The sequence below is a fragment of the Vidua chalybeata genome, chromosome 8 (assembly GCF_026979565.1).
Source record: "Vidua chalybeata isolate OUT-0048 chromosome 8, bVidCha1 merged haplotype, whole genome shotgun sequence".
Taxonomy (NCBI): Eukaryota; Metazoa; Chordata; class Aves; order Passeriformes; family Viduidae; genus Vidua; species Vidua chalybeata.
In genome coordinates this window covers 22,912,789-22,934,828 of record NC_071537.1, presented here as the reverse complement: position 1 = coordinate 22,934,828, position 22,040 = coordinate 22,912,789, and the positions used below count along the sequence as shown (strand labels likewise).

Sequence of the window (22,040 nt, the reverse complement as noted above, 5' to 3'; positions counted from 1 at the left end):
TGTATTAAGACATTCTTCATTTCTTCGTATGTAAAGTGGTCAGAGTTAACAAAATGCAAAGAGGGGCCGAAGCCCCCCGGAACCCAGGCTAGCTCTCAATGCTCTGGTAGCCACGACAGGAGTGGGGAACAGCTGGGGCTGGGGTTTGCCCACAGCTGAACTGGAAGAGCTGCAAGCTCTACAGTGCACGCTGTTACAGCCACAGCAGGGACCAGGCGAAGGAGGAAGGAGGAGGCTTTTTGTCTTGAGGTTCCACAGAAAAGGTTTATTCCAAGTGAAGAGAGTAAGGCAGAAGAGCCCCAAGCACCTCTGTGCAAGGGCTTAAATACAGCTACAAACCAGGGGGTGGAGACAAAAAATCAACCAATAGGGAAACTTCAAGGATGGAGCAAGGGGATTACATCAATGATGTGGGAGCAGTCAGGGTAGGGGGAGGAGAAGGAAAGGCACATGGGCCAATGGGGCATCATGGGTGAGGGGAATTCCAAATGGCTGTTGCAATTGGGGATTGGCCCAGGGGATGAGTGACGAGGAACATTCAGGAAAAAGGGGCAGGGCTGCCTTGACAGGCAGGGAAGGGACTAGAGCAAAGGGAGAGGAATTGCTTGAGGGACAGCTTTAAGGGAGGGTACAACTTAGGGAAAAACCAACTTGGGGAAAGCATGGGAGGATAATAGAGTGAACCATTTAACAATAACTTAATGAAACATGAACTGCAACAAACAGGTGCTCTATTTATTCAATACAGTGGTCATTTGTTTCGAATTCACTCAAGAACTGGTACAAAAATAAGATAGTTTGTTTGATTGCAGTGCAGCTTATATCTTATCCTGTCTCTGACAGAGTGTCTGTGCAAACTCTGTGTCACCTGTTCTAACAAAACCTCTGCTCATCCACAGCAGCCTTTCCTCATGCCCATGTCTTATGTTGTGGAATAGCCCTGCAGCATGGTATTGTCACTAGTGACATCCTACTGTAGCTCTTATAGTTAAGAGAGAGCTGCAGCTTTAATTTCAGTTCTGTAAGCACATATGAGTGTGTGCTTGGTCTTCTTGTGTCTAATATACCTGTAACCATGACAAGAAACCAAACTATGGATTGAGACACTGCTTCAGCAAGTTATCTCCAAGGGATGTGTCAGTGCTGCTGGCAGTCACATTAATGAATCAGTGCATGGACTTCCTTTCAGAGTCAGCAGTCTGCTTAGGCACACTTTTGGGTCTTTGTCGTAAGATTGATCAGAGCAGAGAGGTATTCTGGGGTTTTAGGCAATCAGCAAATGGAATTTTAACTTAGTGTTTGAAATTATGAATGCTGAAAGCTCTATCTTCCAGCTCTGCCTGAGAGTCAGAAAGGAAGCATGTCAGCCAAGCTATTGAGAAAACAAATTATTTGTTAGTATTAGGACTTGACAGTGTTCGTTCTTGTGCAGTGTCATCACTGCAGTATAAATATTTCTCATTTGCAGATTTGGTATAAGCACTTTTCAAGTGTTATTGCCATTTTTAAGTGTCATTGGACTACTTTTAATAATTTTCTTGTTTTTTCTCACTTTTTGGTCCTGTGCGTGGGGCTGTAAGTGCCGTGAACTGGTTCAGAGGAGGGAGGAAGTCATTGAAAAAACCCAGGGGTTGATGAGATTTTGATTTGATAGAAAACCAAAATAGACCACTCACCCACCCTGACAGTTTTCTCTTTTACCTGCCAACTTTCCCTTTACTTGACAAGAACTGTGTCTTTAGGGGAGGCTGAGCATCAGAGAAGTGGATGTAGCACAGTGGAGGAAAGCAGCTGGGCCTGCAGCTGGAAGAGAGAAACTTCTCGTCCCAGGCTAAAGACATTAACTCTTGTTACAGATAGAGATGTGTTAAAAAGGTAATTTCATTGACATCTGCTTTTCAAACTTTCTGTTTAAGAATAGATTCTAGAAAGGTGACCTATTTTAAAATAAAATGGCTTTTCAATAAAGCAACATCAGACTGAATCTCTGTAGGAGCTCAATAGTAAGTAGAGTTTCAGGAGGCAGGGAAGGAAAGCACATTAAAAGAAAAAAGAAAAGGGTTTACACTTCAATGGCATAATTTACCTTAAAGGAATCTCAGATGGGTTCTGCAGTACTTACTGAGAAAAAGCCACTTTGTCTTTCACAAGGTTTGCTACTGGATGTTTTTTATAGCTCATGAAAAATATAATTCTTGTCTTGCAATACTTTAAAAAAACCATCAAATCCATTGTGTACTTTCAACTTCTGCCCATTCTGTAAAGTTGTTAAAATGTGAACTAAAACTGCATATTAACATAAAGACATGGAGTCATAGTAATATCTCTTATAGATCTCTTTCATCGTGACAGGTATGTGATTGCCTGGTAGTTTTTCCAGTTTTGTTTTTTTGGTGGTTTTCAGAAGTGCCTTGGAAAGAGACTATAGCTAGGTTGAATCAAGCATGCAGAAAAGGGAAAAATTATGTACCAGCTGACATTTATGAGACAGAACATAAGCTGGATTGGTCCTCGTTCTCCACCCTCTTTTGTGCCTGTGAATAAGACCACACCATAATAAAAATTGGTGGCCTTTCAATCTTAGACCTTTATAAAGGACCCTATAAAGCAGGTGAGAAGGCAGGCAATTTCCTAGGTCTCTACCCTCAAGATGATTTCCACATGAAAAATAAAGATGCTGATGAGAAATACTGTAGGCTAGCAAAGCCAGATAAAGATTCAAAGACTGTGGACCCAGAGGAAAGGAGGACTTTGAGAGCATTGTTGTGTTTTTTTAATTAAATTCTTCATGTTATATAAAAAGAATAACAAAAGCCATGACACCAGAAGGTGGAAGTTAAAGGACCTGACAATATTGTCACTAGCAATAGAAGAAGTCTGCTGAGGTAACAGTTGGGTTCAAAGCCTTATTTAGTGGTCACTGCTGTATTTTTTTAAAAGTAAGGGTACTATACAAGGCTGTTAGAGAGTTACATTTGAAGTTGATTCTGCAAACCTTTGGCCATCTTCAAAACACACAGAAAAAGGTTCACAATAAAGCTTTCAGTTTTAGAATTATAACTACATAGCAAAACAGAAAAACTCCTCTGCAGGGAGCAGGTTGGCTGAATAAATCAGTCTTCGCATCCTAACAGAGAAACTAGTCTTTCCATCCGACCACTGAGAAAAAAAAAATCACTGCAAGCAAAGGTTTGTTGTGTAAAATAGCTTTTATATTTGCTTGCTGCATCATTTGTTTTCTGCATTTGTCTTTAGTGATAGTTGCAAATCACTGATTTAATTTCATACCTCATGTGAATTTCCTATCATTTGGTAGATAATGTTGAATCATCATTCCAGATTAAAAATATTCACAAACATGCCATCACCTTGACAATTACAGTATGGAAGTCACCAGTGCCTGTATTTGTTGGTATTAAAGGCCTCCTTGCCTTTCTCTGAAATATCAAGGTCTGCATATCAGGGCAGTCTTGCACCAAACTGGGAATCAAGATTTGACCTATAGTAGCATATAATTATGCTTGTGCAGATTTTACCTAAGATAAAAGGAAAATATGTATTCATGTTTTTTCAAGTTGCAGAAACAACTGTATGAATGTTTGTTCCATGTTACTCCAAAGCCCACTGAAAATGGCTTTCTTACTGTGAGTGAATGCTTACCCATCAACCAAGATCACCACAACCCTGAACAGTCTACTTTAGGTTTAGCTGCTTCCTTAAAATTGCTAAATTTTATTTTCTAATTATGTGAGGAACTCACATCTCATGATCAATGTCTATATCAAATAATTAATTGGGAGGCTTTTCAGTTCAAATTAGTCTAAAAACCAGAAGAGTTCACATTGTCTCTTTTTTTGTTGCTGTGGGAAATTGAGAGGTCTGATAAGAATTACGTTTTGTCATAGCCTCTGTAAAACTGTTGAGGTTTATGCCTTTATTTAGAGCTATCAGACTTCTTAAAACTAAATCACTAAAATGACTAAAATTTAGTGAGTGCTACAATTTTCAATGCTCAGTCTTGCTCTCTATAGTTTTCTTTTGTACACTAATTAAAGGCAGCTTTTTGTATGCACGAATTCTCATGTATAGCTGGATGATTAAGTAGGTTTAGATTTATTCCTAGTGATAAAAAAGTCAATTTTTTCATCTTCAAAGCAGATTGGTATGAGAGAGATTTTCTGCGGCTATCAGTCAAAGCTATCAATTTTGGCAAAATGACAGAAGGACAAACAATGGCAGATAAAAAGGAGGAAAAAGATGCTTAAAAAGATGACTTTCAAAAATACTGTGCTCTTTAGCTTCATCACCAAGTTTCCCCCCTTCCTACCTAACATGGTTTCCTTTTGTTCATTTTCCTCATTGATGGTCCTGTGCTTAATATCCCTGTTAATTGTCACAGAAAGCATCTAATATAGTTGAAATTAAGCTGTGCCAAATCGCTGAGCAGAGAACAAGACTTGAGGAGCAGTGAGCTCCTGAACATCCTCGTGTGAATGGCTGAAGGTTTAGTGGTCCCAATTAAAAAAGTCATGTTGATGGATACCTCTCTTTAAAAGTCTATGAAACACTTATGGGTTTTTCTAGACTTACAGTAGAAGTTGACCAACGTATTTGCCAGTATCAGAAATTGTTATACTCTATGTTTGGTCTGGAAATAGAAGTGCTAAATTATATTTATTATATTATATTACAAAAGGTTCAAGAGAAAACCCACGTTAGGTAATAGTACATGGAAGATGAGAGCTGTGATGTTAGTACTGCAACAGCAAACGCTTTTTGCAGCCTGTCAGATGCATTTAGCAGTGAGTCTTTTTCCCTTCTGTGTCTTGTTTTCATAATGTTTTAAAATACATTCTTTGACAAGCATTCAAATGCTCTGTCGTGTGCTGCTGAATGATTCAGCATTCTTGATTCAGTCTTTTTCTTGAATGAAAATTTAGTAGGCTTTGCTGAAGCCAAGAGCTTTCAGTTTTTCAAATATGTCCACAGCTGTATCTGCCTTTGCTGTATGTGTGAGCTCTTGTGACTAAGAACCTAAACAGTTCAAATGGGAGGTTACTTGTTTCTGTGTTTGTGGAGTTCTGGTATTTCAAATTTTAGGAATAGTAGCAGAAAGTCTGAAAATTTACCAATTTATTCCATTATAAAACCTTAGCAAGGGGGAGTAACCTCTTTCTCTAATTCTTCTTTGAACATTTATTGGCATGACTGTCTGTTGTGTAGGTTGCATGTCAGACTAATGTCAAAATAACTGAGGAATGTGAGGATTCCTTTTGTCTGCCATACAGTCTAGTATTCATTTTGAATGTATAAGGTAAATAATTTCATTAAATGTTATCCTTAAAGTGATTCATTCACAAAGAAATGTACTTCCTTTCAGTAATTTCTTATGACATAGCAATAAAGCTTGAGCTCCCTTTAACAGTACTGTTAATATGTATAATATTGCACAAATGCAGTGTGAATTGGAGGAAGAGGCCTACATTCTCAGGAGGTCCACATTTTGGACTGCATTTTTTCTTGAGAACTCGTTTGAGCGGTTTCCTTACCTCAAACCCTTTACTTCAGACCTATCTTCCTGATTTTAGCATTTTGAAGACACAGAATTTTGTTTACCCTACGGTATTATTTTTTTCTGGTATTTTTACCACTATTCTTTGGTTTCTGTCTTGTATTTTCTTTGACAGTTTCTTGGATGTTCTCCTATTTTGTTGTCAGTTATAAAACTGTGAATGGTAACTGATGAGGAGTATGGTATATTGAAGTAGGGACAAGAACTGTGAAATTAGTTTTTGTGGTTTTGTTTGGTTTTGTGGGTTTTTAAAATTTTTGTTATTATTGTTTAATATTTTTTATTTTTTAAACAAATATTTTTAAAGAAACAGATAATTACTTAATTAAAAAAGACAATGTTTTCCAGTTTGTTTTTTTTTTTATAGTTTATTGATTTTTCAGTTCTGTATTGCAGTATTCCAGATACAGGGGTGGGTTGGCAAATGACTACATTACATTTTACTGGTAAATATATTTATTTCATATAAGTTGATTCATTTCCCAGATGTTTCACCATCATGTATTTAGATTAGTTTATAAATTAACTATAAAGAATTTGATTGTGATTTTGGGGTAATATCTTCTCTTTTTTTCTGTCCAGGAATTAGTGCACTTTTGTGTTTTCCAAGATGTTTCATGCACAGGTGGAGATTTTTTTAATGTAGGCACTATACCAAAAAGTGCAGCTTGCTTCTTCACCTCCCCTTGATCACTTTGTTAGCCAGAGGTAGGCCAAAGTATTGTTAGAACAAAGTGTTCCAGCTGAAGTTACCTGGTTCCAATTCTTCATGGGGAGATAAACCCCCTTTTGTTACAACTGAAGCATAATAACAGAGAAACAGAGAAAAAATTAATGACCACATGCTGTGTTTCAAGGTCTGACACAATACCCAGAGGCTTTCTTGGGCTGAGCAATGGGCACGGGGCTGTGAATAATCAGCCACCAGTACGAGTGCTGCTCTGGTGCAGTGCAGTATGTGACAGGGGGACCCTGCCCGGGTTCTTTGGCCTTTGCACAGTTCTGCAGTTGAGCTGGTTGGTTTTCATTTCTGCAGGATCTGACTGACAGTTCATCACTGGTTTCTCTAAAGCAACATGCCAGTAGCCTTATTAGCAGCCCTTCTCTGCAGTGGGACAGTGAGGAGCTTGGAAAGGAGAGCATTGGCACCCGCAGTAGTTGGAGGGTGATGTCATCAACAAGAAGCTTTTGCTCAGCGTGGTTGTAGAGCCAGCCACGCATCCACTGGAAATCTGTGAGAGCTATTCTTCTGCCAGTCTACAAAGAGTGAATTTGACCTTATTTGGGTGACTGCTAGGTAATCAGGAGGAAGAACTTTTTTGGTTGAGGAGTAGAAAAGCCCCTCAAATGTGCATGCACAGATATTTACAGACATATAATGCCATCCACTTAGCTCTAGAAAATGGTACGTTTTGATAGAAAGTACTGCTATTTTTTTGACTAATGATACTGAATTGGAAAAGTTGCATGTATTTTAATTGGTCATATTACCAGGCACTCTACCAGCAAACCTAATTAACTTCAAGCTACAGAGCACCATTAACAGATGGGACTTTTTGTCTTGTATTTATTCACTAATTAGAAAATCTCAGTCTTTTCACACTTATGGATTTAACAGAATTTTTCATTTTATTGTCAATATGTCAGTAGAAAGTTAAGAAAAAAAAACCTATCTGTATCAAGAAAGCAAAATGAAGCTGAAATAGTAGCATATATTGAAGCACGTACAGAACAGCAAAAATACTTGCTTCTAAAATTTTTTCTTCAAATCACATTGGAACTGTGTGTGGAAAAGTATGTAAGGGTACTCTTTTTTTTTTTGTTTAATTTCTGGTTTAATCTTTCATATTTCTGTGTCTGATGTCTACTCTGATAATTCCTTACTTTAGATTTCACAGCATTCCTTATAATAAGCAGTCTGCTGAAATGAGAGATAGTCTGTTCAAGTCTGTGTAAGACAGCTGAATCTTTTATTGGAGAGAGAATAAAGCAGAGCTTGTTGCAGGAAGACTGAATTTGCTAATTCTTCTTAGTGCGGTTTCATTCAGAGATGTTTCATATTCTATTCCCAGTGACCTATTACATCAGTTACTTACTACAGTCATGAGTAGTTAGGCAAGCTCGCAGTGATTCAGGCCTTTATCATGGCTTTTATTTGTACCTTTCAAATATTCCCAAATTACTGCTCTGATGCATAAATTTGATATTTGGGAAATAAATATGTGCCAGTTTTTTTTTTTTTTTTTAACTCTTCTCTGTTTGCTGTATCTGTTTTCTGTCCCAGAAATGTTGTTTCTGTATTTCTTATCAATGTTATTCAAGTCTGTAAAAAGAGATGCATTACATATGAACTGTATTTTTAAAGATATATTTACCATAAGTACAAAATTTTAGTTTTCGTAATAAATTAAAAACTTATTATACTGGGTAGTAACTTAATGGTGCCAAAAATATAGCTCCAGAAAAATTGGCAAAAAGTTTATCTTAGAGTTATTGGCATCTTTCTACTTAAATAAAACCCTTTGATGTACAAAGCCCATTTGCTGTCATAGGCAGTGCTGCTGCCACTGATGCATGTCCTGTTTGGGGTCTTGGTGATGACTGTGGCCTCAGGAGAGCTCTCAGCTGTGCAAGATCCACTGCAAACACCTGTAGTGAAGAGAGGGGTTGCCCTAATGCGTTGACATGGAGTATTCCTGCCAAACAAAAGCAAGAGGGAGAGCTGGGAGCCTGAAGAGGTCAGGTGATATGCTTAAATCACACATCACAAGAATGGTAGGACTAGGGACAATAACCAAGTCTTCTGATTACTTATGGTCATCAATCAGAGCTCATGCTGGCCTACTTTGATGCGTTTTAGTTTTAAAATTAAATCCTTGCTATGAATTTTCTGACAGAAGTTCACTGAGAATTTACTGCCCACTGGTTTATCAGGTAGTCATTTCTCACTCCCCTTCACCTCCTCTTTTGGATAGACTCAGATTTGTCTTGGAAAATGCAAGTCTATATGAGCTTTGCTGAAGGGGACAATTTATATAGCAAAAAATCTTGTAAACCTCTCAAAATTTACAGTACTGTTTTTATTATGTGCTGATGACTAAATTAGTTACATTAAAATTTAATAGCTGATTAACTTTTTATTTAACTCTTTTTTTGTGTAATAGCAGTAAACAAAAAACAAAATCAGAAAATGTCATTGGAAGGAAATTACTTGCATGTAAAATCTTGTAAAAAATTTTCAAGTCTGGGTTTCTGAAAAGTTTTTAATGTGGCTATCAAAATTGCAAAGTTTGGATTTAGTGTTTTAATTGCTTCAAGCTCAAAACCAAGAGTTAGTAACTAAGAGTTAGCAATTAAGTAACTAAGTTAGCAATTAAGTTAACTAAGTAGCTAAGAGTTGGCAATTTTGGGTAAATATTCTGGATCTTCTGTGGTCTAGAAGGTCTTACTTTTGTTAAATTGCAATAGTTGCACAGATGTGGGTACATTTCCTAGAGTCTGCAAAGTAATGCTGGGATTGCCAAGCTAGAAGTAATTGCTGACTTCTGAAATACAACTTGAAGCAGGCATGTCCTTAGATTTTTACGGTTTTCGTTCCTAACAAATCTGGACAAGTAAATTCTGTCTGTCTATAAAAGAACTAGAATTGATTTCTTATTTGATGGTTAAAGTACATTTGGGGTTTATATTTAAGGTATGAGAATTTTCATCCAAGTTAGATCAAAACATGAGGCTGTTCACATCTTTGTAGTGCAAACGTTTGTGTAACAAAAGTTTAACGGATCATTGAGGTTTTAGCTTTATGTATATAGGAAATAGTGTTCTCCATAACTAATTATAAATATAAAAATGAATGGAATTTTATTTAAAAAATATAGTTGATAAAACTGAGTATCTTATTAATAGAATTTACTGTGTGAATGTAGAAATGAAAACTAAGTAAATTTCAAAAAATACTAGTAACTAAAAACCTAGTAGATTCTAAGGATTACAGTAGCCTTTGGGTTGAATAATTTAACCATAGGATAAGAGTTTGAAAGAAACATTTTTGAAGAACAGTACAGAACAGATTGTTGTCAGAAAAAATAAAAACTCTCTGATACCCTGAGGTGTTAGGAGTTACAGATTTCTGAAAGTTTTTCCTTTTCACTGCATGCTTCCTATTTTAATACTTAATTTTGGAGGAAAATAAAAAGAGATGATTATTCATTTTTGATTTTCTGCTTTGCCTCTGGAGTTCTCTGCTATTTTGTATTAATTATGTTTGGATAATTTAATCTTGTATAAGCAAGAATTTGCCTTTGAAACTTCAAAGAGTTCTGTTTCAACTTTCACAGAATGTTCAAGTGTTACAGGGTATGAGAGACTGAAGTTCTTGCTCTAGAGTCCCTTAATGGCTCTTCATTATTAACTGTAGCCCTCCTGTCTAATGGACCAGCCTTTTCTTTTTCCCTTTTTTCTTCAATAATGCAGTTATGGAGTTGTAGGGGGAACAGTGCCACCCCTTGGATTATCCCTTTGTTACATAGGCCTGAAAGGTGAGCTCATTTGGGACAGAGCTTCTCAGAGTTGCTGCTTGCCTGAAGTATTATTATGCTGTTACACCCTTATCAAATCTCCCCTTTTTTTCCTTCTCTTTTCTTTTTGTATTTATTATGGATGCCTAAATTTTGACTGCAGTCAAAGCTCTTCTAGAGCATCTTGGAATCAGTCAAAACATTTTTAGTTTTCCTTAGATGGATTTTATCTGCAGTTTCTCTGACTCTTGCCTCAAAAAGGCATTCTACACTTCTGTTGAAGTCTGGGGCTGGATTTTCTCTGTTCCTTTTTTAATGAAAGATTTAGGGATATGCAGCAATTATTTCATGTATTTCCCCCTCTTTCCTTTAATCGGATTGGTGTTTATTTTTAATTTGTTAGTAAGTGCTTAGTCAGTATAGCTGTTAGCATATGAGTTCACATTTCTCAATCTTATACAAACAGCAAGCTATTATAAATTAAAGGATTCTTTCCTTCTGTACAGAAGGGTTATAATAGATGAGTAGTAATTGCAATGTTTTGGCAAATACATTGAAATAATAAACAAAGGAAGCAAACTTCTTGCCATGGCCTAGTTAACAAGAAAGGCAGTAATTCTTTTCCCTCCCTCAGATTTTAGTTGCTGTGAATTTGGGGTATGGGTCTATGTTTGTGACACCCCTCTAGTCTAATAAGATCTCTAAAATAGACATTATCTCCTCTAGCAATCTAGGGAAGACTAGAGCAAACTCAGTAATTGTCATCCTGAGTCTGAATAACCAGGTTATACTCCACTTTCTTTAGACGGGAATACAGCAAAAACCTGCATTATCATGTAGCATACAAGAGTTTGGGGTCTGTTAAAATATATTTCTTTGGTTTTTTTTTTTTTTCATTTTGGTTGAGGGTCTGCTTTTCCCACACACTTGATAGTTTCAAGTTCAGCGCAACTCCTCTGTCACTTAGCAAAGGAAAAATGTGTTTCTCTGCTAGCAGGAAAAAGAAATGGGGTTTAATGTTCCATTTTCTTCTGATACCCTTTCTGTGATTCTTTGAGACATTATGTATCATGTTAGGTATGTATTTCAAGGCAATAGAAGAGAAAATAAGCCTTGATTTAAAATCAGGTATATATGTATTACAGAAGGGTAATGTTGCAGTCTTGCATACATACATATCTCAATTTTTGGTGTAGCATGGGAATCTCGAGCTGCTTGCACAATAAAGATACTTGCATTTTAGTGGCAGTTACATGAACTGTCACAGAACACTTAAAAGCCTGAAGTGTTTTGGAAGGTCTCACCCAGGTCCTCTATAACATTTAGGCAGCACAGTGATTATTAACAAAGGATTGGATTTAACTGAAATGTAAGGCTGAATCAGTGTTATGCTGGATTTGCTCTACAGGACTCCTTTGGGTAGGAGGCAATGGCTGGATGTTGTAACTCAAGACTTGCTATGTGAAAAGGAAAATAAAAGTCCTTTTAAGTTTTACAAAGTCCTTGTATGCTTTGTGGAACTTGAAGGAATGTGAAGAGTATTTATAGAGTCCCAAATGGATTACAAGTTTAGTTTTTCAGATTTCATTTTCAGCATTAAGTTGCCATCTCAGCATTCTGCAACCCAAAACTCCTGCCATAGGGTAAATCTCTTTTGTCCTGTGGCTTTTTTGGATTGTTTTTTTCTTCTTTTTTTTCTTCTGATATTTGTAGATTGATTGCTTTTTATTGGTTTTGATTGCTGGTTTTTTTACTTTTTCTTTTTTTTTAAGAGATACCTGTATTTAATAGTGGTTTTGAGGGTGTTGTTAGTATGAAAGCAGGGTAAAACATTACCACCAATTCTTGACTTTAAATTATTTGAAAGTGAATAGCTGTGTTTAAAACTGTTTTGGAAAAAAGCAAAATTTTTGACAGAATTCTAACCTCTGTGTTTTCAGGACACTCAGCACTCTTTACAATTCTGTTTTTTAAAAAATAAGACTTTCCTTGAAATGGATTGATAATAAATAATGGTGCAGATTTGATTCAGATTGAAACCATGATTGTATGTAGCTTGGAGTATTCCAACAGGTAGGGTAGAGTATGCATAATAATTTGATTCTTATTATCTTAATTTAAAAAAAATGGGTCTTGGGATCACTGCTAATCATAATTTGGGGTATATTGTCAGATAATGATCCACAAGTTCTATCCTCCACTATAATTTCTTGTGATGGTGAGACTCCTACCAGTTGATATGAATTTAATAGCTTCTTTCGCCTTGCAACACCTGTACACAATGAAAGAAGATTTAAACTCTAGATGTTAACAATATATTAGATTTAGGAGGTAAAAATGTTATTTCAATTAATTTCATGCTTCGATTCTTGAATTTGATGGACAAATCTCACTGGTTCAGGTGATAATGCATCAGACAAGACAACAGATACTTGTACTCAGGCAAAATACCCTTTTCAGACATTCACAAAATAAAAAATGGTCAGCAAGATATCAAAGTAAGGAAAAATAATTTAAACTTTCAGTTGAATAGTTATTTCAACAATTAGTAGTAATTATGTAATACCCATACATTAATGACTATTTTATTGGAAGGTATGTACATGTTTGATATTGGCCATGCAGAACTTCAGAGTTTGGTTATGTAATAATTATTATACCTTGCTTCACATGCTGCCTTTACAGCATTGAGTGATAGCTGGGAGCAGAGGAATGTCTACATCGTTTCAGAATGTCTGCTTAGAATGAAAAACCTCGTGTGTCCCCTCCTTGCACTGTGATCCTCAGTCAGGCTTGTTCAAAATACAGCAGCTTCAGAAAGAAATCTGAAGCCTGTAATGAATCAAGCTATTTTTATTCCAGTACTCATCTGTAGCTTTAACAGTTAAGACTGCCAACAAAAGTCATAACTGTCATGATGTGCTGCATCAAATATTGCTTTAAACTGTTTGAAAGTTCACTATAGTCTCTATGGACAGGAGTGCATTCTTACAGTTTTCCTGTGGGTTTCACAACTATAAATGGAAGTTTGGTCAATCTTGGTTTATGCACCAATGAGCAATCCTGAAGTCTGTTAAAGCCAGATTGTTTGTCTCTTTTTTAATTCAAGAAAGCATTCTATGATAATATATAATGTTTGAAGCTCAAGTAGGACTAATTTTCTAAAGAAAATCAGAGCTGAAATTAAACTAGCATATGATTTATTTTTGTTGTCTTTTTTTGTATGTAAAAGAATAAATGGTTAATGTTGTTAAATAATTACTCTTTTCTTTTCTTTTGTAGGTTGTCTTAGTCTTCGCTCTTAGTATTGGTGCTCTTGTAATATACTTCATAGATTCATCAAAGTGAGTATTTGAGTACATTTTCCTTTCTCTCCTTTCCTGCAGCAATTATACATCTCTGAATTTCTCCATTCATCTACTTCAAATCAGTGCTTGGTCTCATCGCCTGAGTGCAAAGAACTTTATAATAGCGAAGGTTCTACAAAATTAACTCAAGAATGGGAAAAATATTATATGAGCTAAAGTGAACACAATCACATTGGTTCTGTAGAATGGAGAGGAAAACTAATTTTGTGTATTGAGATTACACATAGTATTGCAAAATTACAGTTTTTATATTCATTACGCATGTAGAATCTTTCAAATCAAGACAAGGATAAGAAATACAGGCTAAAAATATTTGTCAGAAAATTGCAGTTTGGAGGAGGAAAAAAGCATCTGGGGAGACTGACAAGAACACTTCTGAAAACCTCTGCATGAATTAGACAGTACGAGCATTGTATCTTGCATCTCTGTATTTCCAGTTTCTGAGTGTGATAGGCTTCTACCAAGATAAGGTGAACTAGTACTAATAGTCTGCAAAGCATCTCAGTATTTTTTAGGTTTACTCTGATGTTATCATGCAGTGTTGTGGTTTTGGCCAGGCAGTAGAAAGTTTCACCAGGCTGTGTGGTGATTTGATACAAACGAGGGTAACTCAGACCATATTTTAATATTGTTCATACTCCACCCTTGTGTTCAGATAAAGCTGGGCACTGTCAGTGTTGTAATAGTCAGAGTAGTAGCCTAACACAGAAGAAACAAATAAAAAGGGACTTAAAAAATATTCTTCCTTGAATACAGTTCTTTTGGGAGAGTGATATTCTGAAGAATCAATAGCAATTTAAAGGTCTATGATGACATGCTTGCTGTTTTTCTCTGAACTAGTTTAAGGTTTTCCATTACTGCAACAGTTAAGATTGTACACCAGAGTCAGTCCATGTGAGCCTGCCTACTGTCTGTAATGTTCTAAAACAGTCATTCTGTGACTCAGAAAGTCAGACATTCCATTGTTGACATCTGAACATCCTGATATTTAGGAAGGTAGTGGCACCAGCAAAAGACATTCTTGGCTACTTGGATGCCAGCTCTGTATTGTGCAAGTTTGAAGTCGTAGATGTGTCAAATATAATACAGATAACTAAAGCAGAGATTTTCTTTGTGAAGAGGAGCCAAGTGGTGGGAAAACTCAAATTCTGTCTTGAGCTCCCTTGAAGTGAGGACAATCCTTCTTAACATTGCAGTGAGTGTTTCTGTTAATTTTAGCAATTTTTCCTTAATACGTCAGCGCTGAAGTATGTAAGGTGGTCCCTTTCTGAAGACCTTTGTAAAACTTTCTAAAGCACAGTGGCAAAGCTTCTGATATTTCTAGGTCAAAAGTGTGGAATAGATTAAAACCTGTTTTTACTTACGTTTCAATTTCAGATCAACTACAGCTATGTGTTGGGGTAATTGATTTTTGTGAAACTAATGGAATATATGATGTATTTTAGGCACTGCATTTTTGAGTCTTTGATTGTTTTCCTCAAGGAGAGCAAAGCACACAACATGGTAGAGTCTCTGGGACACTTGAGCTTTCTTTTGCCACCCAATCCATGTACTGCTACCAGCTTATTGACTGCTTGATCAGCAAGTGTTTTAACTAGCCATTTCTCTTGGTTTTCAGTCAATGTTTAACTCGTGCTGCAGTTTAAATTTAAGATCCTGAATTTAGTATACTGTACTTGCACACTTTCTCTTCAGTTTCTCCTTCTTTCTCCCCTCTTACCCTCCTTTAGTTCTACACACATCTTAGTCTTTTCAATTTTTTTTTTTTTTTTTTTTTTTTGGTAAATGCTTAGTAGATTAATTCATGTTAGAAAAACTTCAGATATATCCCTACAGGGAAAAATTCTGCTTTATTTTCTTCTGCTGACCTGACACCCATTTCAGCAATGTAGAATCAAATACAGTGGTATATCAGTCTATTTAAGATCTGCAAGTGCATGCTTGGAAAAAGTCATTCCTTTGAGAATTTGGTCAAACAGAAAATAATGAAGGTAGCCTGAGAGGAATACTAGTGGTATCCTCAACAAAGCAGCTTGCCCAGGATCAGTGGGGACCAATAGGCTCTGATGCTCCCACCAGAGAGGTGGTGCCATGCACCAGGGTGTGCTTTCCCTTAACAATGCGTTCCAGAGCTGGTGTGTTCTGCCTGGGCCATGCACTCTCACCTGTTACTGGCTCTTATGTGGAGAGTTATAAAAATTGTGACTTCAAGCCAAAGCTGAAGAGTGCAAGTGTGAGCAATTGTCTAACAGATCTTGGCAGTGATTTATTCATCCAAGACCCTTAATCTGTCTATAGATTTATAGATGCAATGATGGTATGTCCACAAAGGAATCCTGGTGACTTCATACCAAAGGGGCATCAAGAAAGATGGGAAAAACAACACTGTTTCATTATATACTGAAGGGAAGAGTGAAAAGACCATAGAGTTTTTTTCAAGCAAGCATGTGTCATGATTAATTGTATGAAGGCTGAATTGAAGTATGAAGGTTGTCACAGCTGTGAGAGGAGGGTGAACTAAGATCATTTTTATGTTACCCAGGTAATCACTCTACCAGAGCAGTACCAGATGAAATGGCACATCCAGTGCAATGCTCTTTGGAGAGATCTGAGCTCAGAAAATGGTACAGCTTCAACATTCTCCATGCCAGTTAGTCCTACATCTCAGCAGAGCCAATTAAGTAGCTTTGTGTTGCTGTAAAATATTTCTGTACTGATTCTGTTTCTGGTACAAACTTCAGATTCTGCACCATACTTCATCACAAAAAATGGGCACAATTATCATAGGCATCCCCTTTGTGCTTTTCACAAATGTGTCTATTCTTAGTCAAATGTGACTTTCCTTAAAGCTTTATATGTTTCTAAAACTATCAGAAAATACCCTACATACCCTCCATATCTCCATACCTTTTTCATCAATGCTATGACAAGAGAGAGAGCACAAAAAGATACTTCTTATAAGAAAGATGGAAACATATTTAAGTGTTAAGCCACTTGTCATGGTTGCAACTTTATTGCTGACATTGTGATTACTGCATCATTATTCTTCCTTTGGTCCAACTTTTATTATATGTATAAAGTATCCCCCTATATATCTGACTGCATAAAAGTTCACTTTTAAAGACACATATTAATTGTATTTTTGTGTTCTATTCTGTATGTGGACGACTTTTTGAAAGGATTGTGATTCCCTTCAGGAAGACAGTTTTCTTGTGCTTCTTCAGTCTCCTATGGTACCTCTCAGTTCATTTTTTGGGTGTTGTCTTTATTATTTAGGGTGAAGCAAGTCTGTCTCACCTATGCTAACAGTTAGACTTTATGATTCCAACCTAGGTGCTTTTGTCCACTTGTTTAATAGCAATCTAATAAGTCTAATAAGATCAGAAATCACTTAGTAGAAAAAGTTCAGTTTGAGCTTTGATTTTATTATTGTTTTCAGGTTACAGTTTGGTTTTCTGAATGTATTATTTCTTTTCAATTTGCAAGACATAAAAAAGTAAAAGATTGATTTTCTTTTTTTTTTCCTCAAGTAACCAGTTGTAGGGCTGTGGTATATCATTTTGCTGAGGATATCCTGTGCAGTTCATGGTTCTGTACTCTGAAGTATGTATTTACCAGTATCTTGAGTGTGTACAGATTTTACATAGCCTTCAATCTTCATATTTGAAGAGTTAAGTAAGTAGGACTTAAATTGTACTAAACTTTGTTTCAAGCTTTCCTGCTTATAGTGAAACCTACTCATGCAAAAGTATTTTAATTATTTTTATAAAGTTTGTCTTAGTACACTCATTAAGCCACACTAAGTTGCTACAGGAGCATTCCTTCATACTAAGTACACAGTAGAGTTAATATATATATATATAGTTTTTTTTTTGTGCTTGACTAAGAGATGTAAAAGTTGACTTAAAATCCTGGGATCTGGTTCAAGGAAATGCTGTTAGATTATGTTTACCATTGCTGAAATTGCTAAAATTACAATGGTTCTATGTCTTGGCAAGTAGACTAAAACAGTATTGTTCCCTGCAGTCTTGGGAAGTAAGTCTCCCACAGTTCCATGCAGCTGGTGGTGTTGTAAAATGTTAATATTTTGCTAATTTTAATTTTGTTCACACTGCATCAATTTCTGGCCATTTCTTTGAGCTGATAACTTTTGTTCCATGCTGAAGGAAATACAGTTATATGTGTTCTCCTCACCTCTTTTTTGTATAAAAAGGGAAAAAAAAAAACCTTTCAATTTCCCTTGATTTTATTAACTGTTCACTTGTCAAATGGAGTGATAGGTGTAATTTTCTGATTCAAAGAAAATTTACCTTAAATATATAAGTGAATTTCTTGTTAAATTCACTTATATATTTAAGCTTCATTTATTTTGAAGTAGCTTGTTTTTTAGTATTATAACAGAATTGTAACTTCAGTTGTTCCTACTGATGATTTTCAGCAGATCACAAAATTTGTGGTACATAAAGTCTCAGTCAATACCCTTTAAACTGATACATCATTAAATAAGATTTTTGGATGTAAATATTTTAATTTTATCTTTACAGTGCTTGCAGTCAGTACTGAGTGTACACCATTATTGCTTTAATTGAAAAGTGATTTCTAGAAGAAAGCCTTATTTGTGACAATGAACTTTAATTTTCTTCACTGCTCTGCAGATTTTCCTGGGAAAGTGTCCATAGCTAAGATTCATTGCTTTCATTAGCATGCTACAGATGAAGCCAGGTGGGTGTGCAGCTCAATACATGGCCTCTGCAGGCAACTGAATACCAGGATGATTGAAGGTCTTTGTTAGGCACAGATGGTGTTAATTATGAGTCAAATCCAGCAACAGCAGTGATATGATTATTATAAGGCAAAAACCAAAAGAAACAGGGCACAGTGGAGGCAAAAAACCACCTGGTAATGATTGTCCATGTGTTACTATGTGCTTGCCTCTCTAGGACAAAGGGATTAGGTATGATTATATGTCTCCTAGTCTTGTTGTTAGACATTGTCCCTTAACCACCTATCGTGTGTTGTCTTGAATTATTAAAAAATCTGGATGTAGTGAGTCATACTGAAAAATGAGATGCATGATTTATGTACTATCCATCTCTTAGCTCAGTGTTTGCATTCATTCTATGACACGTTCAGAGGGCTTGAGTTTAGCAAATTATATGCAGATAAAATTTGTAAAACACTACCTGCACAACTCCTCCAATCTATTTAGGAGATTATAATAATGAATAAAGGGAATTCCTCTGTATGTGTTGAAATAACACTGGATTATGCTGATTTTTGCTAGTGGTATAGAGTCTGTTGTTAGGCAATATGGAAATACTCAGAGTTCTCTAGACAAACCACTGTAATGAAGTTTTTGTTAATCAATGCCAGTAGTTTGTGTTTGCTCAATAATGAAAATGAATTGTTGCAAATGAATTAAATGAGCAACACTGTGAATGAGTTTCACATAAAATGGCAAACAAAAATAGAGTTCCTTTCATAATAATCAACAAATCAAGCTCTGGGGAAATTTTTGGGTGTTGTTTTTATTCTTTGATGGTCTACAGAAATTCTTAGTAATTGTGATGCACAACCTTGATGATGTGATAAATTCCAGTGGGATTACTTTTCTGAATTGTTGGGCCTTGTAAAAGATCCCAGTAACTGTCACTGAGTACCATTGAGTAGAGTTTGGCTCTCTTTTCTTAATATCTGAAGGAGGCTCCTTCAGGTATTTATAGATAGATTCAGGTATTTATAGATAGATATTTATAGATTGGTAAGATTTTTTTTAAGCCTTTGTCAGACAAAAGAGTCTCTCATCCCTCCTCATATGACAGGACTCTAGTCCCTTAACATCTTTGTCCCTTTCACTGGTCTCACTCCGCGGCGTCTATGTCTTCATGCTGGAGACACATTTCATAAAGCAGCCTGGAAAATTCTGCTGACCTTCTTTACTGCAAGAGCCCATGGGTGGCTTAGAGTCAGGTCATTTTCTGCAAAGCTGCTTGCCAGCTGCAGCCAGTTGCATGCTATGCTAAGGGATCACTGAAGTTCAAGTTTGTATAATTTTATTATTCCAAAAATAAGTCAGTAATCTGAAAGAGCAAAACTTTGTACGTGCAGTGATATTTACTGACTTTATTTGTATGAAAATGTTGCTAGATAGGCCTTTAAGTAAATATCTGTCACTTAAATTAATGTGTTTATACTGAACATAGCAGGCTTAAGAGTCCAATCATTAAATAGCTAAGTCCTCACTTTTTCATAAGCAAATTCTTATATGGTTTAAATTTTGTCATCTCTTAGACAAATGAGAGTACTGTATTTCAGGAATCAGATCCTTCTTTTTTAAGGGTTACTTGGAATGTACTAATTCTTTTTAAACATTTGGCCATTAGTTTTTCCTTCTCCAGTTTCTAGTTAATTGGCAGAAATCTGATTTCAGTATAGGCAAAAATCTGTATCACTGGCGCATTGTTAAGACAGCACTTTTTTAGGAGAGTAATACATGCTGCTCTCTCAAGTTTCTCTCTTTGAAGAATAAATGGAGCAAATTAATTGGAAATGGAGGTCTGATTTAGGTGTTGTCTAATTTGTATAGCTTGTTAGCTATATAATTTGCGACTTTGCAGATTTAGTTTGGAACTTAAGGAAAGTTTGATAGCTGTGACAGTGGTGAAATATTGGAAAAGGATCAGAAAAAAAATCATAGGATGATCATGGAATTTCCTGCATCACTGGTATTTGGTAATGTGCAAGTTATCCTTGGTGATATTTTGGTTGTTAGGATGTTGGAATATATGATTGTTATGTCTTCTGCAATGTAAAGCTGACTGTGTGGCCTGGGCGGCCAGAAGGAAATTAAGACCACATGGTTGCTCTGAAGATCTAAGCTTGCAAGAGTGGCAAGGGTGTCTCTACAATTTCAGTCTTACAGGAATATTTTTTTTGCCTAAAAATGCCATGGATAAAAAGTGAGCATTTAACACCGCCATCTTTTGTAAGAGATTTTCTTATTGATATTATTATAAACTCAGAGACTCTCAGAAGACAAATGGATCCAAGCCCAAGGAAGATGAGTGATCCTAGCTCAAGGCAGACTCTGTTTTGATAACATGTTGCTTTGCAGTTCAAAGCCACGATTACTTAGATAAGCCTTTGGTCATTTAATGTGGCTGATCTGTGTGTGTTTTGTTTTTGGGTTTGTTTGTTTTTTTTTTTTCTTTTAAATCTGGAGGCTGTGTGTAGACATACAGGAATATTTCTGGGAATTTGGTGTTAGACAATAGCATTTTATTTCTTGTCTGAAAATGAATAACAAATACAACAAATATTTTTACCATGAGGTAGAATATTCTTTTTCCCCCTACTGTGTTCCAAGTCCATTCTGACACCATAGATGACACAAGTGGCATTTATGGCAAGTGAGTTTACTGCTTTCTCTGGAGCTGTTGGCAAGAAATAAATTTAAACATGTATGTTTGGACATGGATGTTACAATATGCTTTTGAGTCAAATTCTTTTCTCTCTTCTGAGGGGTGGTTTGGTTTTGTATGCTGTTATGCTTCATGTGAGATACCTGAACTCCTTCAAGTAGGAGGGGCAAGGCAGTGGCTTGACAAAGGCTGTAGCAGATTTTTGCCTCACCTGGCAGGTTTTCTCCAATCAAGTGCCCATTGTTAAAGGACATTTGAATAACACTGGTATTCAACCCTCCTGTGTGCCAAACTGTATCTTTCTTTTCCAATTAATTGTTTCTGCTTTTGTGTGCTGATAAATCCAAAGGCATCAGGTTAAACATCAGGCTGAAAAAGAACTGCAAATTGACAGCTGCTTCTAGTTGATTCCTGGCAGTCTTCATTGATTTCTAGTTCTGTTTTGGGAAGATTATTCCCATCTGCTCTAAATTTCATTAGCTTCTGTAGAGCAGGATCTCAAAGTTTGATTTATGCAAGAGTAAGGTCTTTCACCTGAAGGTTCACCTGAAGGCAGATGTCAGGCATAATCAGGCATGTTTAGAAAATCATACTTCTAAACGATGCTTTAAGTTCAGGAGTTTATCCTCTGCTGCCCTGCTTCCAGAAATCTTGCATTAGTTTTGATACCATATGCAATTCATATCTCTGCATGAACTCAAGTTTCTGAGTCCAGTGAAACCAGAGTGTTAAAAGTTATGTCTGTTATCTAAAAAAACCCAGAACCAATGTCCTTTTTAAAATTCTACCCATGACTATGGATAAAAAATGATTGTAATAGAACATCTGTTTCTCATTCCTGTGGTTTGCTAGTCTTTTAAATTTATATTTATTTTGAAAATTATATTTGTGTTTCAGCACTACATGCTATGTAGCATCTGAAGCGCTTGCTTGCTGGCATGAATGACAATTTACTAATTATTGTTGTCTCTGAATAATAATTTACTGTTTCTAGAGCATCAATAAAATAAGCTTATTGACACTGTTATGCTTACGTACATATTTTTCATAATGACTTAGATCTGACTTAAGAAATATGGATAAAAATATTTAGATTAGCATTTATTTGCTTAGATTTAATAACTTAGGTTCTGGTAACTTTCACTGGAAACAAGTTCTCAGG

The 22,040-nt window shown here is 36.0% G+C and overlaps 1 protein-coding gene across 10 annotated transcripts in view; it reads left to right on the top strand.

Moving 5' to 3' along the window:
• The window catches only part of KCNMA1 (potassium calcium-activated channel subfamily M alpha 1), a 421,854-nt gene that overhangs the window by 177,018 nt on the left and 222,796 nt on the right, over positions 1 to 22,040 (top strand). For all 10 annotated transcript variants that reach the window (XM_053948612.1, XM_053948610.1, XM_053948611.1 and 7 more), the window contains exon 3: positions 13,372 to 13,433. In XM_053948612.1, coding sequence (XP_053804587.1) covers positions 13,372 to 13,433 — 62 coding nt within the window. The remainder of the gene's footprint in view (positions 1 to 13,371; positions 13,434 to 22,040) is intronic.